Source organism: Chiloscyllium plagiosum, unplaced genomic scaffold (assembly GCF_037043375.1).
Source record: "Chiloscyllium plagiosum isolate Xiang-an unplaced genomic scaffold, Cpla_swu_hap1 HiC_scaffold_7, whole genome shotgun sequence".
Classification (NCBI taxonomy): Eukaryota; Metazoa; Chordata; class Chondrichthyes; order Orectolobiformes; family Hemiscylliidae; genus Chiloscyllium; species Chiloscyllium plagiosum.
In genome coordinates this window covers 39,484,043-39,511,040 of record NW_028270145.1, presented here as the reverse complement: position 1 = coordinate 39,511,040, position 26,998 = coordinate 39,484,043, and the positions used below count along the sequence as shown (strand labels likewise).

Genomic DNA, 26,998 nt, shown 5'->3' with positions numbered 1-26,998 from the left:
TAACAATGATGGAGTTCGACATTAGAATAGTGACCTGGGTGTGGATGCTGGGTTCATCTTTCTTGGGTTCAACTCTGCTCACAAACTTGGTTACGTGTGAGCTAAAGTTTCCTTCAGAATACAGTTCTGTTCTAATGCACCAGTTCCATTCTCCTGCATTCCCATGTTTTAAGAAAATCGTGTAATAGCAGCACTATTTAAAGTAATGGGGCAGGAATCTCATTATAACCAATACACACTTTAAAACTCTGCACCTGAGAAACATTGTCCCCAATTTGTCAGTTGTGTTATAGCGAATTTCTGTGTCACAGAATGACCTATTTCATCAAGAACCAAAACAGCATGCACCTGCCTCTTTGTCAGTGCTCTCCATCTGTATTCTCAAGCTAAGTTCCTCTGAGCAACATCTCTCCAACCTGTTTTGGTCCAGAATCAAATTTCAAAATCTGCATCCCATCCAGCATCTAACCTACTTAGTCTTTCCTCGATGTTAACAGTTGCCTCTGCAGCACATTTCCTCTAACTGAAATCCTTATTTGTGCGAATCTGAAATGAATGAAAGCTTTCTCTATTAATTTATTGCCCCATAATCCTTGCGCTTCATAAAATGAAACCTGCATACAATGTGTGAAATGATTTGTACCTACAAATGTTTAGTAAGGGTTAATAATTGTCTACAATGGGTTTCAGGTGGTGCTGTTGGAATCCCATCCTGGGGTAAATTCTGGTTGGCAATTCTTAATGTCTACAGCTGGGAAGGAATGAACACCTTGTTTCCGGAAATGTGGTGAGTCTTGATCAGCAACTGAACTGCTCAATAGTTCTGAGAACGCTCATTGTTTCTGAGGAAGGATCACTCCACCTGAAACATTAACACTGATTTCTCTCCAGAGATACTGCCAGATCTGCTGAGCTTTTCCAACAATTTCTATTTTATCTCTGATTTACGGTGGCCACAATTCTTTTGGTTTTATTTGCTCAATGGTTCATGTTTATGCAGTCAGTTTGAGAACAGGAGATACATGCAGTGAAAGCAAATAGTAATAATGACACAATCTCAGCTTTAGCATGAAACAAAATTGGATGAAAGCAACAAGTTATTTCTAATTCCTTCATAAGTATATGACATCTCTAATGAGGGAGGATGTGATGTTCAATTTGGTTCTGTGTATTGAAGCAGGGTAAGCAACTTGAAAATAATGAACTCTCTCTGATTAAAATTGATGATCATAGATAGCCCCGGGATAAAAGCATAAACTGCTGAGAAACTCAGTAAATCAGGCAGCACCAATCGAGAGAGGAACAGAGTTAATGTTTCAGGTAGGCTGTGACTTCTTGAGAACTGAAAGGAACTGGAAAATGATGTTTTTATTTAAAATGCTGATAATGGAGAGGGGAGAGGAGTGGGTGGAACAGATGGTGACGTTACCCAAAACAAAAGTCAAAGGAGTGCTAATAGTGGTAAAGGAGAGATAGAGATGTCAGATGGGTATAAATGTTAGGTGTGTAAAGGAGAAAATGGGTCCAGTCTGCTGAGGGCAAAAAGATACAAAGAAGACATGAGTTGATGATGGAGCTGTATTGTATAATGAAAATGGAGAACACAAGTCATGTTCTGAAAATGTGGAACTTCATATCGAATGTGAAAGGCTATAAGGTGGTGTTCCTTGAGATTGTGTTGAAACGTTACAGCAGGCCCAGGACTGAAATGTTAGTGTGGTACCATGATGGTTTACTGAAATGGAAAACACCTGGAAGGTTGAGGTCATTGTTGCAGATAGAGAGGAGGTGTTCTATAAAGTTCCTTCTGTGTTTGACCTCGCCACTAAAGCAAATGACATTGCAAACAGTGAATACAGTAGAGCAGATTGAGTGAAGTGTAGGTAAATCACTGCTGCACCTGGAAAGTGAGTATGGTTCTTTGGTAGTGAGGAAGGGAGAAGTGAGTGTGCAAATATTACGCCTTCTGCAATTGCTTGGAAAGAGGCCATGGGTTGCGTGAAGAAGTGTTAGAAATGATGGAGTGGACCAGAGTATCATGGAGGGATCACTCCCTGCAGAATGCCATCAGTGGAGGGGAAAGTGTTTGGTGGGTGATATCTTGCTGGAAGTTGCTGAAATGGTAGAAGATTGATCCCTTGAATACAGAGACCAGTGGGGTGAGAAATGAGGGGAAGGGGAAATCCTACCGATGTTTTGGGAAGGAGGGGAAAGATGAGAGATGGTTCGGGCACAGTTTAGGGCCATCAATGAAGAGAAATCCTCAGTTGAGGTAAAAGGCATATCGGAGGGAGCCCGGTGGCAGGTGGCATCATTGGAGCAAATGTGTCAGAAATGGAAAACTGGGAAGATGGAATGGAATCCTTTCTGGAAAAAGAGGAAGTGTAGTGAAGCAGTGACTGGATTTCTGATTGTTGTCAATGGATGTCTGATCCTCAGAAATTGTAACAGTGCAGTCAAGGAAAGGAAGGAAAGAGTCAGAGACGGACCAGGTGAATGTGAGAGAAGGATTTTCCAGCATTCACCATATGTTGCTATTATTTGATTGTCATGGAATTAGACTATGAATTCAGTTGACTCACCACGACCTTCTCAAGGGCAGTTAAAGGTGGGCATGAAATGCTGGACCGGCCAATTAATGCCCACACCTCATAAACAATATTTTTTAACAATTCATCGGTCCAATAAAAGAACCAGTTCAGACTGATTTACTGGAAAGGAGATCAAATTAAGGAGTGAAGTGGCAATGGGTGATTATTCACAGTTTAATTCTGACTCGAAGTGAAGGGGGTGTGTCATATCCTGCAGCTTGAAAAAAAGAGAAGTTTGAACAAATCTTGGTTTGAAAAGATATGTCCTAAATATGGGGAAAATGGTAGAAAAGGAAACTTGGACCAAAACGTATCTTTTAAAAAAAACTGCATCAAAACCCACCTTTGACCAAATTTCTGGCACTGTTGTGCGTGTCTCTGCCTGGTGTCTGTTTTCATCGTGTGTATTTTTGAAACCAATCCATCAGGTTTTCACAACTGTTCAAGAAAATCACAGCTGCTCTGATGTGGACCATCCTCAGGCTGTGCCTAGTGAGGTATTGGAAGGATCGCTACTTAGGCCCGAGTTTTCGTAAGATGTAACCAATAACTTGGAGGCACGGTGGCTCAGTGGTTAGGGACCTAGGTTCAATTCCAGACGTGGGGAACTGTCTGTGTGAGTTTGCAAATTCTCCCTGTGTCTGTGCAGGTTTCTGCTGGAAACTCTGGATTCTCCCACAGTCCAAAGATTTGTAGGTTATATGGGTTGGCATTCTAAATAGCCCCTTAGTGTCGAGGGATATGCAGGTTAAGTGTATTAACCGTGGTAAATGTGGAGTTACAGGGATAGGGTAGGAGGCTGGGTCTGGACGAATGCTGGGTTGGTGAGGACCCATTGGGCTGAATGGCCTCTTTCTGCACTGTAGGGATTCTATGATTCTGCGACTGCATATGATACTTGCAAATTTGTAGATGATACACAAAATGTTTTCAGTAAGATTTGGACAGATTTAGTGAATGGGCCACAACATAGCAGATGGAATGTAATGTGGAAAAATGTGGACATTATCCACTTTAGTAGGAGGAGCAGATATGTAGGATATTTCTTATATGCTAAGAGGTTGAAAAGTGTAGACATGGAAAGGCACTGAGGTGTCCTTCTCAGTAAATCACTGAAAATTATCATGAAGGTGCAGCAAGTTGTTCAAAAGGGTTAGCCTTTATTACAAGAAGATTTGGGTACAGGAGTAGTCTTGCTTCAGTTGTATAGGAGCTTGGTGAGACTGCCTCTGTAGTACAGTGTGTGTTTTTGGTTTCTTTATCTCAGGGGAGATATTATTGCAATGTAGGGAGTGCAATAAAGTTTCACCAGAGATGCTGGACTGAGCTATGAAGAGAGATTGGACAAACTGGGTCTGTATGGCATAAATAGAGAACTGGTTGGCAGATAGTAAACAAAGAGTAGGAATAAATGGTTTTTCGTTTGAGTGGCAATCAGTGACTAGTGGGGTACTGCACGGATCAATACTAGGACCCTAGCTGTTCACAATATATATGAATGATAAGGGAATTCAAATTCGCAGATAACACAGCTGGATGAGAGGGTGAACAGTGGGGAAGATGCAGTGACTTCAGTTGTAATTTTGACAAGTTCGGTGAATGAACAAATGTGTAGCAGATGAAGTGTAATGTGAATAGCACAGAGTTGTGAGCTTGTGGAATTCTCTGCCACATTGAATGTTTTCAGGAAGGTGTCAAATATAGTTTTTGGGGATAGAAGGTTCAAAGGGTAAAGGGAGAAAGTGGGAAAGGGGTACTGAGCTTGATGCTCAGCTGTAATCATGTTGAATAATGGACACGCTTGAAGGGCTAAGTGGCCTCCTCCTGTTCCAATTTTCAATGTTTCCTTGTTTATGTTAATGAGAGGTGATCTCTTTTGAACTTACAGAATACTTAAAGGAATAAGCAGGTAAGATACCGGTAAGATATTTCATTTGATTGGGGTGTCTAGAATCAGGAATCATTATTTGAAGATAAGGGGGATAGCGTTTTGACTGAGGTGAGAAGAATTTTCTTTCAATCTGAGTGTTGCAAACTCGGAAATTCTGTACCACAGAAGGGCACAGAGACTGAGTCCTTGAGTATGTTTAACGTACTCTGATTACTAATGGTATGCAGGATTATGGGGATGAGGTGGGTAAAAGGCACAGAAGTGTCCGAGGAACCATGATCATTTTAAATGGCCAGGCAGACTTGATGGGCTGAATGACATTCCTGTTCCTAAGATCTTAACCCCGCTTTCCTGTCTGCGCCCCAATCACCTTTGTTCCCCTTGTAGATTGAAAATAATTCTACAGACTAATGACTCTCCGAGAGGAAATTTCTCCTCATCTCCATCTTAAATCATTTTAAAATTGTGGTCACTAGTTCCAGATCCTCTCATAAGAGGAAATATCCTCTCAATATTCACCTTGTCGGTTCTGCTCATAATCTTATGCTCTATTAAGATCACTTCTCTCTCTTCTAATGTTATTAATTTCTTTGTGCGTGCAGGAACCTGTCCCTGTCCCTGTCCCTATTATCTGGGCTGCTGCCTGACATCACTTTGCTGTTTGTTTGCAGTCTTGATTGAAGAGTGGGATGTAGTGCTGAGATACTAAAAGCAGGACAATGTTGGTCTTTCATACAGCTTTGCAAGGCTTTGCTTCGAGGGCGGCATGGTGGCTCAGTGGTTAGCACTGCTGCCTCACAGCACCAGGGACCCAGGTTCGATTCCAGCCTTGGGCGACTGTATGTGTGTGGAGTTTGCACATTCTCCCTGTGTCTGCGTGGGTTTCCTCCAGGTGCTCCGGTTTCCTCCCACAGTCCAAAGATGTGCAGGTCAGGTGAATTGGCCATTCTAAATTGCCCATAGTATTAGGCGCATTAGTCAGAGGGAATTGGGTCTGGATGGGTTACTCTTCAGAGGGTTGGTGTGCACTTGTTGGGCCGAAGAGCGTGTTTCCACACTGCAGGGAATCTAATCTAATCATTACTGAGTTTCTGTGTTGTAATTCTGTGTCAGGCTCTTCCCTCGATGGGTACCGGCTCACCCTTCCACCTTGTGGTGTCACTGTCGGCAGGTCTATCTCCCGATGAGTTACTGCTATGCCGTGCGGCTCACTGCACAGGAAGATGACCTAATTCTCAGCCTGAGACAGGTAGGAATCAACCACTTGGAATGCCTGGTGTTTTGAGCTGAGTTTGCATTTTCACAGTTGGGAAACTTGTATTGTTCAACTTCAAGCAGCAGAAGGTCTGGTCAGGCTTTCACTGCAAGGAGTAAGTATATATAGTCTGAGAATTTCAGAGTATAGAATTAGTGAGCTCCATTCCATTGCTCTATGAAGTTGTACTTTGCAGGTGGCAAGGAGGAGTTTGGCGAAGGTAAAGCTGAAAACCTTAGTCTCCATCCTTAGCCTGTGCTGCCTCGTCTGTCTGGAGTGGAGAATTCTGTTGGTTCGGGATCTGGAGAGGCTACAAAATGTGCACTCAGAATCAGCAATTAGACCCACACAGTGACAGATACCACATGGAGAGATACTGAGCGATATCACCAGAGTGCAGGAAGGTATCAGGATCCATCATATCTCTATCTATGATGGATAGAGAGTGATGAGGGGGTGTCATGGGGGCTGGGGCAGGGCAGGTGGAGGATGGCAGGGGGAGTGGTGAGTGTAATTTGTTGGGATGGAGGCAAGGGAGGTGTGAAGGGGTGTGTGGGATGAGGTGGTAATGAGCAAGAAAGGATAGGACGGGTTAGGAGTAAGAGGCATTGGTGGAGGAGTGAGGATGGTGTTGGTGAATGGAATGGTCAGTGAGAGGGAATGGGGTCCCTGCCATGTCTGAGAATGAAGAGTGACATTTAACTGTTCTGCCTCATCTCCATTGCAAACAAAGGCCTGAGCATCATCTTCTCATGCTGTGTAATTTGATGTCCTGTTTGTAAGTCTGGCTTCTTGCTGCTTGCTTCCTGATGAATGTAAGGTGAAAAGCTTAGGAAAGTGGCCCAGGTTGACCTGCTGGGATCCTCCAAATAGTCAAGCCTCATATGAAGGTCTGTTTCAGAGTGATAGGAATTGGGAAGTTTACCAGTGCTCTGTACTTGTCAGCTGGCTATAGACTAGCACGCACTTGAAATTTCCATGGTTTTCCCTATTGCCACCTGAACTAAGTTTTCCAAACGTGGTTGTGTTCCTAAGGAGAGTATGCGTGCCCTCTGCTGGGCTATCAGACATTCCACTCACATGAGCTTTCCTTGTGTTCTTCATACACTCCCAAGAAAATTATCTGTCATTAACATTATTGCCAATTCCCTGCTATTTTGAACAAGTACCTAGTGTCAGAGCATGTCCTAATGCCAGAATAGGAAAGGGATGAGATGGAGGAGATGCCTTGGAAGAGGGAGACTTCAACCTCAGAATTTAATTGGACCCCAAATCTGTGTTTTATGTTATTGTTACTGCAATGATGTTGTGATTATGCTGTAAGATATGTTTGCGCCTTGTTGAAATCTGAGGCAGTAGAGGCGAAATTCTGAACTTTCTGCTGCTGGAACTGTACCCTATCAATGAGAAAATCTTGCTAATAGTGATTTTTTTTAGCACGAGTCCCATGTTTGTACTTTTACACATCATTGCTGTCAATTCTCATGTAGCAGTAAAGATTGCCTTGCCTTGCCACATTCTAACTTTGGTTTTGTTTCAGGAGCTCTATGTTCAGGACTACAGCTCCATTGACTGGCCTGCCCAGAGAAACAATGTGGCGGCATGTGACCTGTACACCCCACACAGCCAGCTTCTCACCATCGCATATGGTACGTAGAGGAGAGTGAAAACGATTTCTGTTTGCATGTTTTAGAGGCTGAAGTGGAATAGTCATAAGTCAAATGTGACTCCAAAAGAGTTGAAGTAATTCTGAAGTAAGTGCTCTAGACTGAAGAGCTAGACCACTGATCAGTCCAGGTACATAGAGTTTTTATCAAAAGCACTTTTGACTTTTCTTTCAAGAGGACAACAAGTATTATGATCCAGGGATAGCAAGCCAAACCAAATCCGCCTTACTAACATTGGATTATGAAGACTGTAACTTTAGTAGGACACAGCTAAACAGCAAAGTAATCTAATTAATATCTATGATTTGAACTCAATCTTATGACCAAAGACCATATCCCCCACTCTCACAGGCAGATTTTTGGACAGAGTTAAGAGATAAGTTAAAAATGAAATAAAAGAATTCTATTTGTCAGATGCTGAATATGCTGACACACAAACCTTGGATAATGAGTTGTTCACAGGCATTTAACTGTGTACCTAATTTTGAAGTTGCTGGTGAATGTAAACAGATTAAGTAAACTTTCAGAAGTATTTATTTATTTCTTATAAATTCTTTTCTTTTCTCAGAATAACAGTTTGTTAGCTGGATGGGTAACAGGAGAGAGTAAAACATAGAACAGCGTCCTGAAGCTTCCAAAGCTGGTTTTCTTTTTTTTTTAAATCAATATTTGCTATAGTTGGCTGGTTAGCAACAGGCCTGGCTTGATTGACCAACTCAACATTCTCCAGATACCAACCCTGGGCATGGCAACACACAGCATGATAAATTATCCACAGTATTCCTTCGATAGTATATTTCATTATTTTCCAGGCTAGTCACCAACAGCAAAAGTCTGCATTGTTTTTTTCTCCTTTTTTAAAACATGCAGTTGTTCAAAGTTCAAATCATAGTTCCACAAAAAAAATGACAAAAATAAAAGTAGTGAGGGCCTCTATACAAGAATGGATGTTATGTCAAAGTTATAGAAAAGCTCTGGAAGACGCCATCCAAAGCTCTGTGTTCAGTCTTGGATACCACACCTCTGAACGGATAAAGTAGTCTGGGCTTTTTTTTTGGAGGGGAAAGGGGTTACAATGCTGTCCAATACTGAAATTCCCAAGAATGAAAGCAAGGCTAACCAGGTTAAATTATGACAAGAGATTGCATCGACGAGGCTTACATTCCTTGAGTATAGAAGATTAAAGTTGATTACTTTAGGGATTTGATGACATCGACAGAGAAACTATTTCCACTGCTGTGAATCCAGACCTTATTCAGGGTAGATCATCCAGAGGTGATACAAGAAAGCACTTTTATGTGCAGAGGCTGTGGATTCATGTGGGTTCTGCTCTTGATAAATGTCATGTATGGCGACACGGTTGCTCAGTGGTTAGCACTTCTGCCTCAGCGCCAAGGACACAGGTTCAATTCCAGCTGTCTGTCTGGAGTTTGTACATTTTCCCCGTGTCTGCATGGGCTTTCTCTGGGTGCTCCGGTTTCCTCCCACAGTCCAAAGATGTACAAGTTAGGTGGACTGGCTATGCTAAATTGCACATAGTGTCCAGGGATGTGCAGGTTTGCCTTGGGAAATGCAGGGTTATGGGGATTCTGGGTGGAGTGCTTTTCAGAATTCAGTGTGAACTCGATGGGCAAGTCTATTGTGGGCAGAAGGAGGGGAATCCTTGATCTGGAAAGCTTTAGGAGGGGGTGAGGACGTATGTGATGGCACGGAGGAAGGTTGGCTGGTGACATCTGAGAAAGTGTCTGTCCATAGCTGCTAGCCTCATTGGAATCTTTAATAGTCCAACCTATTCACCGTTCAGTTCTGCATGACCTGAAATCAGAGTTGGGGGTGGCATTTATAATTCAAAATATTTTAACCTCTCTTCCAATCCCAGCTTACCCATTTTCAAGATTATTGTTGCTCCCATCACAGGAGCCTGTCTTCTGTGATTCCGAAGATATCTTGAATTCTGGTATTCTATGAATTGCCTGATGTCAAATGATGAAAATTGATGTTGCATTATTGTTGGACGTGTGTACTAAATGTTTCCCCTGTGGACCTAGTCCACATACAATCCAGTTAGGTGGTTTTGACTTGGGGGAGGTGAGGTGCAACAACAGTGGGGGCTTTACACTGCTTTCTATTGATACTGAGGCCAGAATATATCATGTTGCTCATCGATGAATGGAAATTCATCAAAACGCTGCTTCTAAATGAATAAACAGTCGTGTCTTATTGAGATGTGACTGGAATTGTTATATTTGACAGAGCCTGGTTTCACATATCCTAAAGCCATAACAGCTATATAACGGATTGCTGTAAGTACATTCAGCTTACGTTTTGTTTTGTTCAATTCAAACAGAATATGTCTTACACTCTGATTCCTAGCTTCTCACTGAGAGTCCCCACCAATGATAGCATCATGTTGGGTCAAAGAAGTGAACAGCACCAAATCTGTAGCTGAAGTGGGAGAAGCTTTACTCTGTTTTAGTTTAATAGCAGAGTGTTCCCAAGTTCCTTTTCAGTCCTGTCTCCATCTGTCCTCCCCAAATACAGATGTATTAAGTGGCCTGTTTCTTAACAAAAGTTCCATAACACTAAGATTTACAATAAGATGTAAATGTACCATTGCCTCATTTGCAGCTTTCCTGAACATGTATGAGGATCACCACAGCACCAGTCTGAGGAAGAAGGCAGTCACAGAACTCTACGACCACATCGTAGCTGACGACAGATTCACAAAGTGCATTAGCATCGGACCAGTATGTGTTTGTTTCAAAGTATTTAATTGTGATGTAATACTGCAACCATTAGATTTTATGAAGGCAGTACATTTGTTCAAGGCTGATCTCTTTCTGTTTTGCTATTTGCTTTCGATAAATATAGAAACTTTATCCAAACTATGTATTCTGGATGTTTAGCTATCATTGTTTATTATCAGTAATTGAGTTAGTAAATTATGAAGGAGAGAACTGGAATGAATAGGAAACTGGCTATGCCAGAACTAGCTGATTATGCCATTAATTAAGGAAATGTTAGAATAATCAAGGTTCTCTTTTGACTTCGGACCAAAAGATGTTGTAGACACTGAGGAGAGCAGTAACAAACATGGGGATAAATTCTCCCTGGATGTAATGTTGCAAATTGAGCTTTAACAATACAACACAACGTTATTATACAAAAGAAATGAAAACTCAAAATAGGGTAAACCAAAGTATTTACATATAATGCATATTTTAAAGATTTTGAAACACATGAGAAAGTTCTCTCACTAAGGGCATTGCGGGTTAGCTGACAGAACATGGATTGCAGTAGCTCAAGAAGGCGACTCACGTCCACCTTGTCAAGGGCAACTATAGTCATGCAATAAATGCTGACCAGCCAAAGACGCCCATGTCCCATGAGTGAATTAAAAAAACACAATAGTATTAATCCAAAAATACTCCTTTACAGTATTAACATACGCCCTTCTCTGCCCTAATCCATAAAGCTTGATCTATTTCCAGTCTTAACAGTCTGATAGCCTGTTCCTTGGGTTTTCATACAGCTTAGCTTGGACTTTCTTAGCTTCAAATAACACCTTCAGGGCTTTAACCAACCATTTCTTGTGTGAAACCTTCAAACTAATTTGGTATAGATTAGATTCTCTTCAGCCAAACCTGTCCACACCGATCCTCTGAAGAGTAACCAACCCAAACTCATTTCCCTACATTTACCCTTGACTAATGCACCTAACACTATGGGCAATTTAGCATGGCCAATTCACCATCTTTCTTGGAATGAACCTTCCACTTCTCATTTATGTTCTATGCTGAGGGAAGTGGAGAAGCAGTTGCAGCTCTTATAAGGCAATGGTACAGTGCAGAATCCAGCAGGATTGCAGTTTGTGATATATAAGTCTTAAAGGCACCCCATGAACAGCTTCTGCATGAAAGCAGAAAGATGGCAAAACAGCAAAAACTAGATGCGTTTTATTTAAGCCAACCCTCAAGAAACAGTCTGACAACAATGAACCACAGCCATTCACTTCTGGACTAAATATTTTCTTTCGTCGTAACTCTGCACCTAGAGCTACACCTGAAAGTAATGATGATGCTGATGATGAGCCTTCGCCCCTGTCTTAATACAGTTGTGTACTGTAACTCAGCAAATTCAGAAACCCCTTAAAGTGTTAAATTTACTGTATTATTTAATTAGAATATAGGATTTAAAAATTTACTTAGACTGTGCTATTATTTGTGTTAGGCTAACTACTATTTTAGTTTCAATTTTTGCTGATGTTATTGGTGGTCTGTCCGAACCCTGTTTTTCCAAAGGCCCCATTTATTTCAACTGTGTGATTTTCTATGACATGAGATCACATGGGAATGCAACTGAGCTTAACAGACTGTACTGTCAAAGCACTTTCAAAAGTTGATTGGAGTGGCTATTCAGGGGTCCTGTATCTTGAAACTGTCACTCCTGGTCCTGAACGCCTCGGTTATCAAGAACATCTTTCCTGTGATTACCTGACCTAGTCCTGTAGAATTTTGTAGGCTTCTGTAAAATTCTCTCTCATTCTTCTGAACTCCACGGAATACAGACTGAACTGATCCAATCTGTCTTCATATGTCAGTTCTGTTCTAGTAATTGCAACACAGTCAGCTTGGTGGACCTCATAGAATATGAGTTCCCTGATTAGGGCTGTTAATCTGGTACAATCAAGGAGCTTTGGGTGACAGGTATAAACTGGAATGTTAGAGGTTCTGTTTATTTTGAGAGCTGGCTCTCAAGAAGCGGGATTAGTGTCGAAGACTTTCCGTGTGCAAATAAAAGGGTGACTTGGTGACTGGATACCAGCCTCTGTGCAGTTCCTTCACCTGCAATTCCAGGAATCAGTCTGGTAAACTCTTGTAGCACTCGCTTCACAGAAATAACATCCTTCCTTCTAGGAGAAGACCAATACTGCACAATATTCGCCTAGGCCCTGTATCAGTACAATTTTAGCAAGCATCCCTGTTCCGGTATTCAAATCCTCTTGCTATGAAGGCCAACATACAGTTTGCCATCTTCATCACCTGCTCCACTTAACTGGTGTACAAGGACACCCAGGTCTCATTGGATCTCCCCTTTTTCCAATCTATGGCCATTCAGATGATAATCTGCCTTCTTGTTTCTGCTATCAAATGTAGCTCGCATTGATCCACATTATAGTTTATCTGCTATGCATTTGTCCATTCACACTTGTCAGAGAGTGACATGGATCGAAAACTAGTTCCTACCAAGAAACAGCAGGATTAAATGGGTTGTGTTCAGGTTGGCTGACTGTGACTAGTACCTCAAGGATCAGTGCACGAACTCCAGCTGTTCATAATGTCTTTTAATGAAGTAAAATGCAAGGTCATCCAGTTTGGTTGGATATTAAAAAATATACAGTGTTTATTAAATAGTAAGGAGCTAGGAAGTCATGAACTATAAAAGGACCGAGGTATCCTAGTTCATGGGTTACTGAACATTAACATGCAAGTATAGAAAGCTATTAAGACAAGTGGTATATTGACTTTTACCAGAAGAGAATTAGTACAATTACTACAATTATAGAGCCTTGGTGAGACTCACCTGGAATATTGTGTGCTGTTTTGGTCTCTTTATTTTAGATTAGATTAGATTAGATTAGATTACAGTGTGGAAACAGGCCCTTCGGCCCAACAAGTCCACACCGACCCGCCGAAGCGAAACCCACCCATACCCCTACATTTACCCCTTGCCTAACACTACGGGCAATTTAGCATGGCCAATTCACCTGACCCTGCACATCTTTGTGACTGTGGGAGGAAACCGGAGCACCCGGAGGAAACCCACGCAGACACGGGGAGAACGTGCAAACTCCACACAGTCAGTCGCCTGAGGCGGGAATTGAACCGGGTCTCTGACGCTGTGAGGCAGCAGTGCTAACCACTGTGCCACCGTGCCGCCCACTAATTTGAGGACGCATGCACTTGCCATTGAAGGAATTCAACAAAGGTTTACCAGCCAGTTTCTGGGACGGGAGGATTATCCTAGAGGAAAGTTTAAAGATCAGGACCTTTATCTTCTGGTGTTTTGAAGAATGAGAAGTGACTTCATTGAGCCATACAAAAACTTTAACAGAGCTCAACAGACTATCTGTAGGAGGAATGGTTCCCTGGCTTGTGAGCAATGTTTATTTTACACCTCATCGTTGAGTGTGCGCACAGCCAACCCAAGGCTACAGGTATGACAATTGTGGTCGTGGGAGTGGGGAAACCGTTTTAGAATAGGGACTCAGACATTTGGGACTGAGACGAGTGAGAATGTTTTGAATTGGGGCAAGGTTGTGTTGATGGTGAATCTTTAAATTCTCTGCCCCACATGGCCATGGGGGGAGGCTCAATCATTCGAGTATGTTCAATAGTGTAATTGATTTCTATATGTGAAACACACCAAGGGATATGGGTACAGATGAAAAGGAAAATGTCACGGTGGAAGGTATCAGCCTTGATCCTGTTGAATGGCAGAGCACATTTGAAGAAATGAATGGGCTTCTCCATCTGTTTATTTGTTAAAAGGATGTGGACATCACTGGGTCACTATTTATTATCCACTTGAACTCAGTGGCTTACCAAGGCCATTTTAGAGGACATGTTCCTCGGATAAAAGCACAGCTAGTTTGCAGTGCAACATCATAAACATCAAAACTGAAAGAACAGATGGGTTTGTTTTTGTGCTCCAAAGTCTGTCAATCAAATAATTCCAGGAGTAGGTTTCCTATGTTTTCTTTAATGGGGTGGGGTTGGATTTGGGCTGTGTCTGTGCTGCTCGCCAATGGGTCATGATTCTTCTGAGTCTCCTTTGTCATGATCAGCCTACTTCATGTGGGGCCTGACTGCTGTGCTGGTGGAAGGAGTGGCACTGGACAAGGTGGGAGTACTGCTGCTTGTGAGCAGGCAAACTGCACTCCCAACTCACACCGGCATACATTTCTGAGGACAGACATCCCTAGGTCATGTCCTACCTCCCCTTTCTCGAGGACACCCGAATCAATTGTAATTGGCAAGGAACCAAGCTCAGGAGGAGACACTGATGAAATGGACAGACTTGGAGCAGATTAAGTTCAATGCAGGGCAGTGCAAAGTGGTCCATTTGGTTGGAAGGAGAAGTAGAAGCAATATAAACCTAACAAATCTGCCACTATTATTGTGTAAGCATAATGGGACAAATGACTTCTGTGAATTTCTGCTTTCTGCAATTTTAAAGAATTCTTTGAGGGTGGCAGGATGAGTTGAGGAGAGTGTTATAAAAGCACAAAGAGTCCAAAGTTCTATAAACAGAGATGTAGTGTACAACAACCAGGAAGTATTGCTAATCCTACCAGAAGTTTCAGGTAAGCCTGTGTCTGTTTCTGGGCTCCACACTTTGGGAAGGATGTCAAGATGTCAAAGCGTTGGAAAGACTGACTAGGAAACTTGGTAAATTAGGATCTGAACGAAAGTGAGTAATTTGGAGAAATCAATGAAACTGGAATTGTGTCCTTTAGAGCAAGGATAGTTAAAGGGAAGACTTTTAATCATGAAGGGTTTTGATAGAGGAAGTAAACAGAAATTGATTTGTAGCCCTAAGGGAAAAGACCAGGCCTCATTTATTAGCCCTTTCAAAGATCTGATGGGCTAAATGGCATATGATTGTAATTTATTGTTCTATATACCAAAACTGGATGATGAGATACAAAAGGCAGCCCAAAGGAGGATCTCTAGGTGTGGAGGCACTGACTTATGAGGAGAAGTTGAGTCAGTTGGCATTGTATTCATTGGAATTTAGAAGAATGAATGGTGACCTTGTTGAAATATACAAGATTCTTAGAGGGTAGGTGCAGAAATGTTTCCCTTGTGGGAGAGTCTGGAACCATAGGACATAATCTCAGAATAAAAGGTTATCCATTTAAGACAGAGATGAAGAATAATTTCTCCTCTGTCTCAGAGGGTAATGAGTCTGTGGAATTCTTTGCCGCCAAGGGCTGATTAGACTTGGTTATTAAGTATATTCAAGGTTTAGATGGACTGATGTTTAGTCAGTGAAGAAATGGAGGGTTATGGGGAAAAGGCAGGAAAGTGTATCCAAAGATTGTCACATCAACCATGATCTCATTGAATGGCACAGCTGACTAAATGCAGACCCTATTTCTGCTCCTGTGTCTTATAGTCTTTTAACTGTGAGATAAAGTTAGAATTTTCCAGTTTTTTTTAAAGCATGAGATGGGTAAATGAGATGGGTTGAATACTAATACCTGCCAGTGTTAATGTCACTATTGTAGCTGGGGAGAGAACTTAGTTCCAAGTTAAAGGAATCTCCTAGCAACAAGTGTGCCATCAATCAAGGTGCATGTCAATCATATAGAAATATTGTCAGAGGCTGCAATCCAGGAAGTAAAGAGTAGTTAACATTTACTTACATTTTGCAGATACCAAAAGTGTTTTTAAAATCTTTGTTGAGCAATTTGATATTTTTCTAATATAAGATGAATTTTTAAGGCACTAAGTTTGTAATTCTGAACTTCCTACGCTGTTTATAAGCCCAGTTATACCTCTCACAATCATCTGCCACTTTTCAAGGATCTTTACAGTGAAACTGGCTAAGTTCTTGTCATAGAGTCATAAGCACAGAAACAGACACTTTGGCCCAACAAGTCCATCCTGAACATAATCCCAAACTAAACTAGTCCCACCTGCCTGCTCCTGGCCCATATCCCTCCAAAAATTTCCTATTCACTTATTATCCGAATGTCTTTTAAATGTTATAATTGCACCTACATCCACAACTTCCTTAGGAAGTTCATTTCACATACAAATCACCCTCTGTGTAAAAATAAAATTGCCCCTCATGTCATTTTTAAATCTCTCTCATCTCACCTTAAAAATGTGTCCCCCGACTTGAAATCCCCTTGACTTGAAAAGACATTAACTCTATCTATACCCTCCATTATTTTATAAACTTCTATAAGGTTATTTCTTAACTTCATACACTGCAGTGAAAAAGGTCCCAGCCTATCTAGCTTTTCTTTATAACTCAAACCTTCCATATTTGGCAAAATCATGATAAATCTCTTCTGAGCCTTCTCCTGTAACTGGGTGACCAGAACTGGACACAGTATTCCAGAAGAAGCCTCACCTTTTGTCATTTCAGTGATTTCTAATTACAGACTAAAAGCAGTGCAACTGTGCATTTCTGGATAAGCGCTAATCACTGACAGTAATTCCTGGATTGCTGCATATGTACATATTCCAGAAATTGTCGTCAGTGTCAGAGGAGTGATAACAGTGTCTTATCAGTGCAACATTAAAATCTGGTCCTTTTGTATCCTTCCTTACCACTGATGTATGGAACTTGTGTACATTGAATGCTTATCTCAAAAGCAGTAGTCCCAACAGTATTGTGAGTGTGCAGTGCTAATACTGTCGGCAAGATGTACATGATGTTACCAGTATTGATGTGGTAATGGGACTGCAGAGCTAAAGTGGAGACCTCTAGAATTTATTTTAATGTATGATTCTATTTGTCTTTTAGATTTCCAAAACCATCAACATGTTAGTTCGCTGGTATACGGAGGGTCATGAGGGCCCTGCTTTCCAGGAACATGTTTCTCGCATCCCAGACTATCTCTGGTAAGTCATTTGTCCAGACTCATTGGGGTTGAGATGGTAAAAACCAACTAAGTTTGATTTGAGAATGGGGGCACATCACAAACTGTTACCTTCTTGTGTTGTTAGTGCTGTCTATACCGAAGTTTATCTGCATGTTTTCATTCTGTCGTTGTCTGCTCCATTTTCTTGCTTTGCAATCCTGACAAAATGCATTTCAAACCAGTGAAGAGAAGTTGTTGTTGAGTAGTTTCTACATGTAGGTGACTGAACGACAAAAGAAGTTAGGACAATTTGAAGAAACTATCATATTTTCATCATGGATTGCTCTGATTTGATTGTCTAATCTTTACCTTCTAAGGTACTACACATGCTGGGATAAGAATTGTCATTCATTTTGATCCCTTTCCCAAAAATTATGCCCCTCAAAAGTGTTATTTTATGATTAATTAGACTCCATCCACACTTTATTTTAAAGAAGTGAGTCAGGTCTGATTATGATTAGTTATAGAGAAATAGAAATGTTCTAATGTGTGTGGAGTGGGTAGAGATGAGTTGCATACTGAAGCTCAGTTTGCAAATGTAGTCTTTGACTGTTTATTATAACGATTTCCAAAAGCATAGCACATAGCAGCATATTAATATCCCATTAGTTGACTTGTTTACTTTGTGGTGTTTAGGAATGAACACAGCAAGATTGATTCATGTAGTTTCTTGATGCTTTGCCCAGAATTTTGGAACCCCGTTGTGGGAGCACCATAGGAAATGTGGGGTTTTGCTAGGGAAGGTCTGCTACATTGCCTTCGGCGGGGGAAACTAGGGATGGGCAATAAAATGTCACACACTGAATGACAACTGCATCCTCTGAACAATTTTTGGAAAGGTTGCATTCATACTACTGGATGCAGTCTCCAACAACCATTTCAACCTGAAGTCTGTCACAGTGATTATGTTGACTTCTGTAATCTCGTACCAGGGTACCCTTCATGTCGGATGTGGATCTATTTACGGGGCAACATAATTGGATATCAGAATGCAAATGTAGAATATACCTACATGCCTGTTAGGAAGCGATAAACAGTTGCATTCCAGACTGATGACCTTCTGTCGGAACACGATCCAACAGGCCTCTTAACCATTGTCAGAGAAGCTCCCATTCAGTCAAGATGGCTTTTTCATGCCTCCCAAAGTCTCCTCAACAAACTTAGCCTGTTAATGAGCCTAACTGATATCCTAACACTACCAGCCCCTCCTGACCTCTGTCTTGCTCATGGGAGATTTCATCACTTTGTGTGACTTTCACAGGTTATCTTTCATGGCTAAGTAAGGCAAGATGCACCAAATGCAGACCATTAATTCTTACAGGTACTGCCAGGCCTATATTTCCAGCATTCTCACTATTTTGCTGCATAATTATTTTGGTTGGGGCAGTACGGTGGCTCGGTGGTGAGCATTGCTGCCTCACAGTGCCTGAGACCCTGTTCAATTCCAGCGACTGTCTGTGTGGAATTTGCACATTCTCCCTGTGGATGACTTTCCTTCAGTGTTCCAGTTTCTTCCCATAATCCAAAAATGTGCAGATTAGGTGGATTGGCCATGCTAAATTGCCCATAGTGTCCAGGGATGTGCAAGTTCAGTGGATTAGCCATCGGAAATGCAGAGTTACAGGGATAAGGTATGAGTGGTGGGTCTGGGTTGGATGCAGTTCGGAGGGGTCGGTGTTGTTTCAATGAGCTGAGTGGCCTGCTTCCGCATTGTAGGAATTCTGTGATTCTATGCCTGAGTCTTAATGTTACAGTCGCAATTGGCAATGCTAATGAACTCCAGCCTGATTGATGAAATAGAAATCAAGATATGCACTTTTTCTTTGTGGAGAGGCGGTCAGATGTAGGAACAGAATTCGGCCATTCGCCCATAGAGTCAGCTCCACCATTCGATGATGGCTGATATATTTCTCAACCCTATTCTCCTGCTTTCTCCTCCTAATTTTTGATCTCCTTACCAATCAATAACCCGTCTATCTCTGTCTTAAATACACTCAATTACTTGGCCTCTGTAGCAATGAAATCCACAGATTCACCACAGTCTGGCTGAAGAAATTCTTCCTTATCTCAGTTCTAAAGAGTCGTTTCTTCACCCTGAGGTTGTGCCCTGGAGTTCTAGTCTCTCTAATAATGGAACCGTCTTCACCATGTCCACTGTATCCAGGCCTCTCAGTATTCTGTAAGTTTCAATCAAATCCTGCCTCATCCTTCTAAACTCCATTGGATACAGACCCAGAGTCCTTAACTGCTCTTCATATGACTCATATCCCTTCATCCTGGGATCATTCTTGTGAACCTCCTCTGAATTGTCACTAAAGACAATACCTCCTTCCTTAGATGCAGGGCCCAAAACAGCTCGACAGTACTTCAAATGGAGTCTGACCAGAGCCTTGTATTTTCTCAGCAGTACACCTCTGCATTTGCTTTCTAGTCCTCTTGAAATGGATTTTAACATTGTATTTGCCTTCTTAACTGTCAACTGAACCTGCCTGTTAATTGTAAGAGAATCCTGAACTAAGACTCCAAAATCCCTTAATCCTTCAGATTTCCAAAGCCTTTCCCTTTCAGAAAATAGTCTGCACCCATGCACAACCTCAAACTTTCTGACAATGTATTCCATCTGCCACTTCTTTGCCCACTCTCCCAGACTGCCCAAGTCTTTCTGCAACCTTCCTGCTTCCTCAACATTACCTGCTCCATCACCTATCTTTGTGCCATCTGCAAATTTAGCAATACCTCCAGTTCCTTTGCCAGATCATCAGTGTATCGTGTGAATATTTGTGGTCCCAAAATGGCCCTCAGAAGAACCTCACCAGTCTCTGCCATCCTGAAAAGACCCCTTTATCCCTATTCTCTGCCTTCTGCCAGTCAGCCAAACCTCTATCCATGCCAGTACCTTACCCCAAACACCATGGTGTCTTATTTTGTTTCACAGCCTCTTCTGTGACACTTTGTAAAAGGCCTTCTGAAAATCCAAGTAGATCAAGTCCACTGGCTCTAGTAGATCAAGTCCACCTTTGTCTAATTTACTTAATTCCCCCCTCAATAAATTGTTGAAGATTTGTTAGGCATGACCTCCCCTTAACAAAACTGTGCTGATTCAGCCTTGTTTTACCATGCGGAGAGAGTTTATTGACTTACTCATTCTTTGCCCTCTCATGCCAGCACAATGTCACAGTTTCTCCCGAATTTTATGTGCTCAGGTAATTAATATCAACTTCTTGTTTCTCTTAACCTTAACAAAGATATTAACCAGCCAAAACTGACCAGACAATAGTGAGCAATGTGTTATGAATTTTTGGGTATTGCAAATACTGCTGATGACTTTAGCATTTCACCAATCACTTTACCAGCATTCAAACAACCTCCAGATCATTGCAATCTTATCATCTTAATGTTAATTTCACAGGCTTGGCCTCGATGGACTCAAGATGCAGGTAATCTGTTTCTAAATTCCTTTTTGACTTCATGGAACCCTGGAGGGGGAGGGGCTCTGATTCCAGTACAGTGATCTGTGGGTTAAAAAAACTTGCAGCTCCCTGGTGCTGTTTTGCTGTCATATGATTTATGACATATTGAATGAGTAACATAACCCTTCTCTTCGCATTTCCTGCTGAGGTGACAGAGTCTACTTTTTGACGGGTAGTACCTGAACTGGAGGGGTACCAATATCCTGGGCAGGAGGTTTGCTAGCGCTCTTTGGGATGATTTAGCAGGGGGATGGGAACCGGAGCTATACATTAGAGGATGGGGTAGCTGGTGAATAGGTAGAGACAACGTGCAGAGAGTCTGTGAGGAAGGATAAACAGTTGATAGGGCAAAGTTGCAATCAGTGTGATGGGTTGAAGTGTGTCAGTTTTAACGCAAGAAATGTCAAGATTAAGGGTGACAAACTTAGTGAATATATCAGTATTTGGAACTACTGTGTTGTGGCCATTATGGAGACTTGGATATCATAGGGGCAGGACAGGGTGTTGGATGTTCCGGGGCTTAGATATTTCAAAATGAATAGGGACGGAGCTAAAAAAGGTGGGGGAGTGGCATTGCTAATCAGGGGTAGTATCATCACTCCAGAAATGGAGGTCGTCAAAGAGGGTTTGTCTACTGAGTCTTTATGGGTAGAAGTCAGAAACAGGAATGGAGCAGGCATTTTATTGAAAGATTTCTACAGACTCCCCAATAGCAACAGAGACATGGAGGAGCGGATTGGACAGCAAAATTTGGAAAGGTGCTGAAATAACAGGGTTGTAGTTGTGGGTGATTGAAGTCTCCTTCGTGCAAATAGTTTGGATGAAGCAGACTTTGTCAGGTGTGTCCAGGAAGGTTTCCTGACTCAATATGTAGATAGGTCAACTAGAGGGGAGGCCATATTCGATTTGGTGCTTGGCAACGAACCAGTTCAGGTGTCAGATCTCTCGGTGGGAGAGCATTTCGGTGGTAGTGATCACAACTCCCTGACCTTTACTATAGTCATGCAGAGGGATAGGAGCAGACAGTATGGGAAAATATTTAAGTTGGAGAGGAGGAATTACAGTGCTATTAGGCAGAAACTGTGGAGCATAAGGAGAAAGTGGAGACTGCAGATGCTGCAGGTCAGAGTCGCAAGTGTGGTGCTGGAAAAGCGCAGCAGGTCAAGCAGCATTCAAGAAGCAGGAGACTCCACATTTCTGGCATTCCTGATGAAGGACTTATGCCTGAAACATCAATTCTCCTGCTCCTTGGATCCTGCCTGACCTGCTGCCCTCTTCCAGCACCACACTTTCGACACTGTGAAGCATACATTGGGAAGAGATACTCTCAGTGAAGTGCACGACAGAAATGTGGAGGTTATTTAGGGAGCACTTGCTACGAGTGCTGGAGTTTATCCCACTGAGACATGGAAGGGATGGTAGGGTGAAGGAAACTTGGCTGACAAGAGATATAGAACATCTAGTCAAGAGGAAAAAGGAAGCTTACTTAATGTTGAGGAGGCAAGGATCAGACAGGGCTCTAGATGGTTACAAAGTAGCCAGGAAGGAACTGAAGAATGGACTCAGGAGAGCTAGAACAGGTCATGAAAAAGGTAGATTAAGGAAAACCCTTAGGCATTCTACGCTTAAGTGGGGAACAAGAAGATAGCCAGGGTGAGGGTAGGGCCAATCAGGGATAGTGAAGGGAACCTGTACCTGGAGTCGGAGGTGGTAGGGGAGGTCCTTAATGAATACTTCGCTTCAGTAGTTGCTAGTGAGGGGGACCATGTCATTTTTGAGCGCAGCGTGAAACAGGCTGACATGCTCAAACACATTGATGTTAAGAAGGAGGATGTGCTGGAAATTTTGAAAAAAACATGAGGATTAGGTAAGTCTCCTGGGCCAGAAGGGATACCCAAGGTTACTACAGGAAGTGAGAGAAGAGATTGCTGAGCCTTTGGCTATGATCTTCGCACCCTCACTGTCCACTGGAGTAGTACCAGATGATTGAAGAGTAGCAAATGTTATTTCCTTGTTCAAGAAATGGACAACCCTGGGAATTACAGAACATTCAAGCTTTTGTCAGTGTTGAACAAATTATTGGAGAAGATTCTGAGAGAGAGGATTTATGATTATTTGGAAAATCAAAGCTGGTTCGAGGTAGTCAGCATGGCTTCAAACCTTAATGAATTCTTTGAGGATATGACAAAACACGTTAATGAAGATAGAGCAGTGGATATGGTGTATATGGATTTTAGCAAGGCGTTTGAGAAGTTCCGCAAGCTAGGCCCATTCAGAAAGTAAGGAGGCATGGGAGACAGGGTAATTTGGATGGCTGAGTACAGAATTGGCTAGCCCATAGAAGACAGCGAGTGGTGGCTGATGGAAAGTAGTCAACCTGGAGCTCAGTGACCAGTGGTGTTCTGCAAGGATCTGTTCTGGGATCTCTGCTCTTTGTGATCTTTATAAATGACTAGGATGAGGAAGTGGAAGGGTGGGCTAGTAAGCTTGCCAGTGACACGAAGGTTGGTGGAGTTATGGATAGTGTGGAGGGCTGTTGTAGGTTGCAACCAGACATTGACAGGACGCAGAGCTAGGCTGAGAAATGGCAGATGAGTTCAACCTGGAAAAGTGTGAAGTGATTAATTTTGGAAGGTCGAATTTGAATGCAGAATACAGAGTTAAAGACAGGATTCTTGACAATGTGGAGGAACAGAGGGATCTTGGAGTCAACGTCCATAGGTCTCTTAAAGTTGCCACCTAATTTGATAGGGTTGTTAAGAAGACAGATGGTGTGTTGGCTTTCGTTTGCAGGGGGATTGAGTTTAAGAGCCGTGAGGTTATGCTGCAGCTCCAAAGAGCCTTGGTTAGACCATACTTGGAATATTTTGTTCAGTTCTGGTCGCCTCATTATAGGAAGGATGTGGAAGCTTTGGAGAGGGTGCAGAGGAAATTTACCAGGATGTTGCCTGGACTGGAGGGCATGTCTTATGAAGAAAGGTTGAGGGAGCTAGGGCTTTTCTCATTAGAGAGAAAAAGGATGAGAGGTGACTTCATAGTGGTGTACAAGATGATGGGAATCACACAACATGAGATTATAGTTCCAGCAGGTTTATTTGGAAGTACGAGTTTTCAGAGTGCTGCTCTTTGACCTGTTGGATTATAACTCGGTGTTGTCTGATTTTTAACTTTATCCACTCCAGTCCAACACCGGTACCTCCACACCAAGATGATGAGAGGTGTGAATAGCCAGAAATGGCTATCATGAGGAGGCATAATTTTAATGTGATTGGAGGAAGATTTAGGCGAATGTCAAAGCTAGGTTATTCACACCTCTGTGGAATGTAGTGAGTGCATGGAATGCACTGCCAGCAGTGGTAGTAGAGTCAGATACATTAGGGACATTTAAACGACTCTTGGATAGGCACATGGATGATAGTAAAATATTGGGTATGTCGGTTACCTTGATCTTAGAGTAGGTAGATACACCAGAAAAGGAGGACCTCCAGGACAGGTTAGACCCTTGAAGGGGTGGATTGGACTCTCTACGGGGTGAGACTATGACACTTCAGCTGCCTTGGTTTAACGGCTTAGTTTAATTGGCACTGAGGTTTTATAATGGGACAACATTAATCTCGACACTGGATATAGTGAATAATGTGGACTTTGGTATCCACTTTATAATGGGTATTCATAGAGAGACACTAAATGCTCTGCTGTGGATATTCAGAGAAACACTGAACTCTCTGTACTTGGCGTTCACTGAGAGGCAGTTAATTCTCTGTATTGGGCATTTGCAGAAATATTTTAAATAATTTGTATCTCCGTCCAGGGCACCAATGGATCACAGCTGTGGGATACAGCTTTTGCTGTCCAGGCCTTCCTTGAGGTGAGCAACCAAGAATCATATAAAAGTAGCATTTCTTTCATATCGAATATATTACCCCTAAATGGAATGGGAGCATTTACTGAGGCTCATGAATGAATGATTTAGTTATCACAAGGAATGACAAAGTTATTGGATTTATTTGGCTTGTAATTTCTAATTTCCTCTCCTCCCAAACTTATCCTGAGGCCTGCAAGGTAACTCAGCTGAGATTATCCAACCGCAGGAGTAAATTTGCAATTTAATAAAAGCAAAATACTGCAGACGCAATTCACCTGAAATTAAAACAAAGAGTGCTGGAGTCTGGGTGGCTTAGGTGTGAGGTAGGTGTGACAAGGACCAGGGGATTAAAATCAAGGAACCTGCCTCCCCAGGTTAAGGACATTTCCTCAGGCCTGGAGTGGAACTTGGAAGGTAGTGGAGAGATCCAGTCATCGTCATTTACATTTGAAATCAAAAGCATTGGTAAGATTGGAAAGGAGATTCCACTGAAAGACTTTGAACATTTAGAACTTAAATTAAAATGCATAACTTCTGAGGGAATAACCTCTGGATTACTACCTGAGCTATGTACAAATAGGATAACTAAAGTCAAGGAGTTAAATGCGTGACTCAAGGTTAGTGTGGACTGAATGGGTTCATAGGGCACTGTTTTGGTGGGATGGGATTCACTTAAACTGTGCTGCACCAGTGTCCTTGGGAAAAGAATAATTAGGGCTCGGAAGAAGGTTTTTAAGCTAATTAAGGGGATGGGGGTTGGGGGCGTGGTAGAATTTGAGAGCGGGGAAATAAAGATTGAAAAGGCAAGAGGATATGGCAGCATTGCATGGCAGCTCTTTGGATAACAATACCCAGAGTGGGACAGGTAGGTCAGAGTGTACAAACATTGACAAAACAGCAGTAATAGAGTCAAAGGAGGGAATACTGGTTTAAAAAAAAGATAAAATTAATAGCCGTTTACGTGAATGTGCATATTATTCTGAGCAAAATAAATGAATTAACAATGCAAATGCAGGTTAACAGGTATGACCTTATAGCTGTTAGAGAGACATGATTACAAGCACATCAAAGCTGGGAACTAAATATTTAGGGGTATGTAACATTTTGAAAGGAAGGAAAAGGTAATGTGATAATATTGTTGGTACGGGATGGAATAAATACAATAGCAAGAAATGATTGTGAAATGAAAGATATAAATATAGCTGGAAATAAGAAATAAAAAGGGAAAGAAGACACTGTTAGGAGTAGTCCATAGACCCCTAAGGTGAGGGGACAGAGAGTGAATCAGGATCATAAGGACCTGTAACAGTCAGTACATAAATTACGGGTGACTTTAATCCTTGTCTACATTGAAATTATCAGATTGACATAGTAGCCTTGAGGAAGAATTCATAGGATGTATTTGGAACAATTTTCTAGAACAATATGTTGTGGATACAATCAGTGATCAGACTATTTTAGATCTGGTGACATTAATATGTTTAATACGTGGCGTTAGAGCAAAAGATCCCCGAGGAAACAGTGACCATAAATGGTAGAATTTAACATTCATTTGGAGTAGGAGAAACTTGGGTCAGAAACAACTGTGCTATTTAGATGAGGGCACTTACAAAGGAATGAGAGTAGAGCTGGCTGGAGTGGACTGGGAAAGGTGTTTAACAGCAAAGACAATTGAGGGATAGTGGAAGATATTTTTAAGAAAATAGTTCATGGCTCGCAACAAAGGCATATTTTAGTAAGGAAAGACAAACCTTAATGACATAAATTCAGAATAATATTAGATTTTAAAAAAAGCATACAATTTGGCAAAGATTACTGGTAAGGCAGGGGTCTGAGAAAATTTTGAAATCCAACAAAAGATGACCAAAATAAAATAAAGAGGGAGAAAATAACTTTGGTAAATTTGCAAGCAATATCAAGACTGACAGCAAGAGCTTCTTTTTATATAATAAAATGATGAGAGGGGTCAACATTAACAAAGGTCCCTTAGAAAACCAGGGAAAGAATAAGGGGGTTCCAGTAAATGACAGAGGAGTTGAATAAATACTTTGCATCAGCTTTCACAGTGCAAGACACAAATAGCATTCCAAAAACACTAAATTATTAATGGGCGAAAGAAGAAGAGGAAATAAATAGAATAGCTATTCCCAGAGAAGATGTGCTAGGGAAAGTAAAGGTGTTAATGACTGATAACTCTTTGATCTGTTGGGATGTATTCTAGGATATTAAGGTGAGTAGCTACAGAGATGATGGACACTTTGGTCGTAACTTTCCAAGAATTCTGAGATTCTGGAAACATCCAGAGGATTAGACATCTGCTTGTATAAGGCCTTTATTTAACCATTGAAGGAGACAAAACAAAAACAAGTAATCACAAGCCACTTAGCTCAACATCTCTTATTGGGAAAATGTCTTTTATCAAGGATATCATATTGTAGATTTCTAATGCACTGTCATTACACAATCAAGCAGAGTCAGCATGGCTTTATGAAGAGAAAATAATTCCTGACAAATTTATTAGGATCTCTGAGGTGGTAACAAACCGGATAGATAAAGGGAAAGCAGTGGATATAATATATTTGGATTTTCAGAAAGCAT

The 26,998-nt window shown here is 41.6% G+C and overlaps 1 protein-coding gene across 3 annotated transcripts in view; it reads left to right on the top strand.

The window, feature by feature from the left end:
• Positions 1-26,998, top strand: part of lss (lanosterol synthase (2,3-oxidosqualene-lanosterol cyclase)) — a 130,285-nt gene that overhangs the window by 9,113 nt on the left and 94,174 nt on the right. For all 3 annotated transcript variants that reach the window (XM_087988954.1, XM_043693429.2, XM_043693428.2), the window contains exons 5-11: positions 691-787; positions 5,596-5,731; positions 7,278-7,386; positions 10,033-10,151; positions 16,948-17,045; positions 20,475-20,502; positions 24,347-24,403. In XM_087988954.1, coding sequence (XP_087845080.1) covers positions 691-787; positions 5,596-5,731; positions 7,278-7,386; positions 10,033-10,151; positions 16,948-17,045; positions 20,475-20,502; positions 24,347-24,403 — 644 coding nt within the window. The remainder of the gene's footprint in view (positions 1-690; positions 788-5,595; positions 5,732-7,277; positions 7,387-10,032; positions 10,152-16,947; positions 17,046-20,474; positions 20,503-24,346; positions 24,404-26,998) is intronic.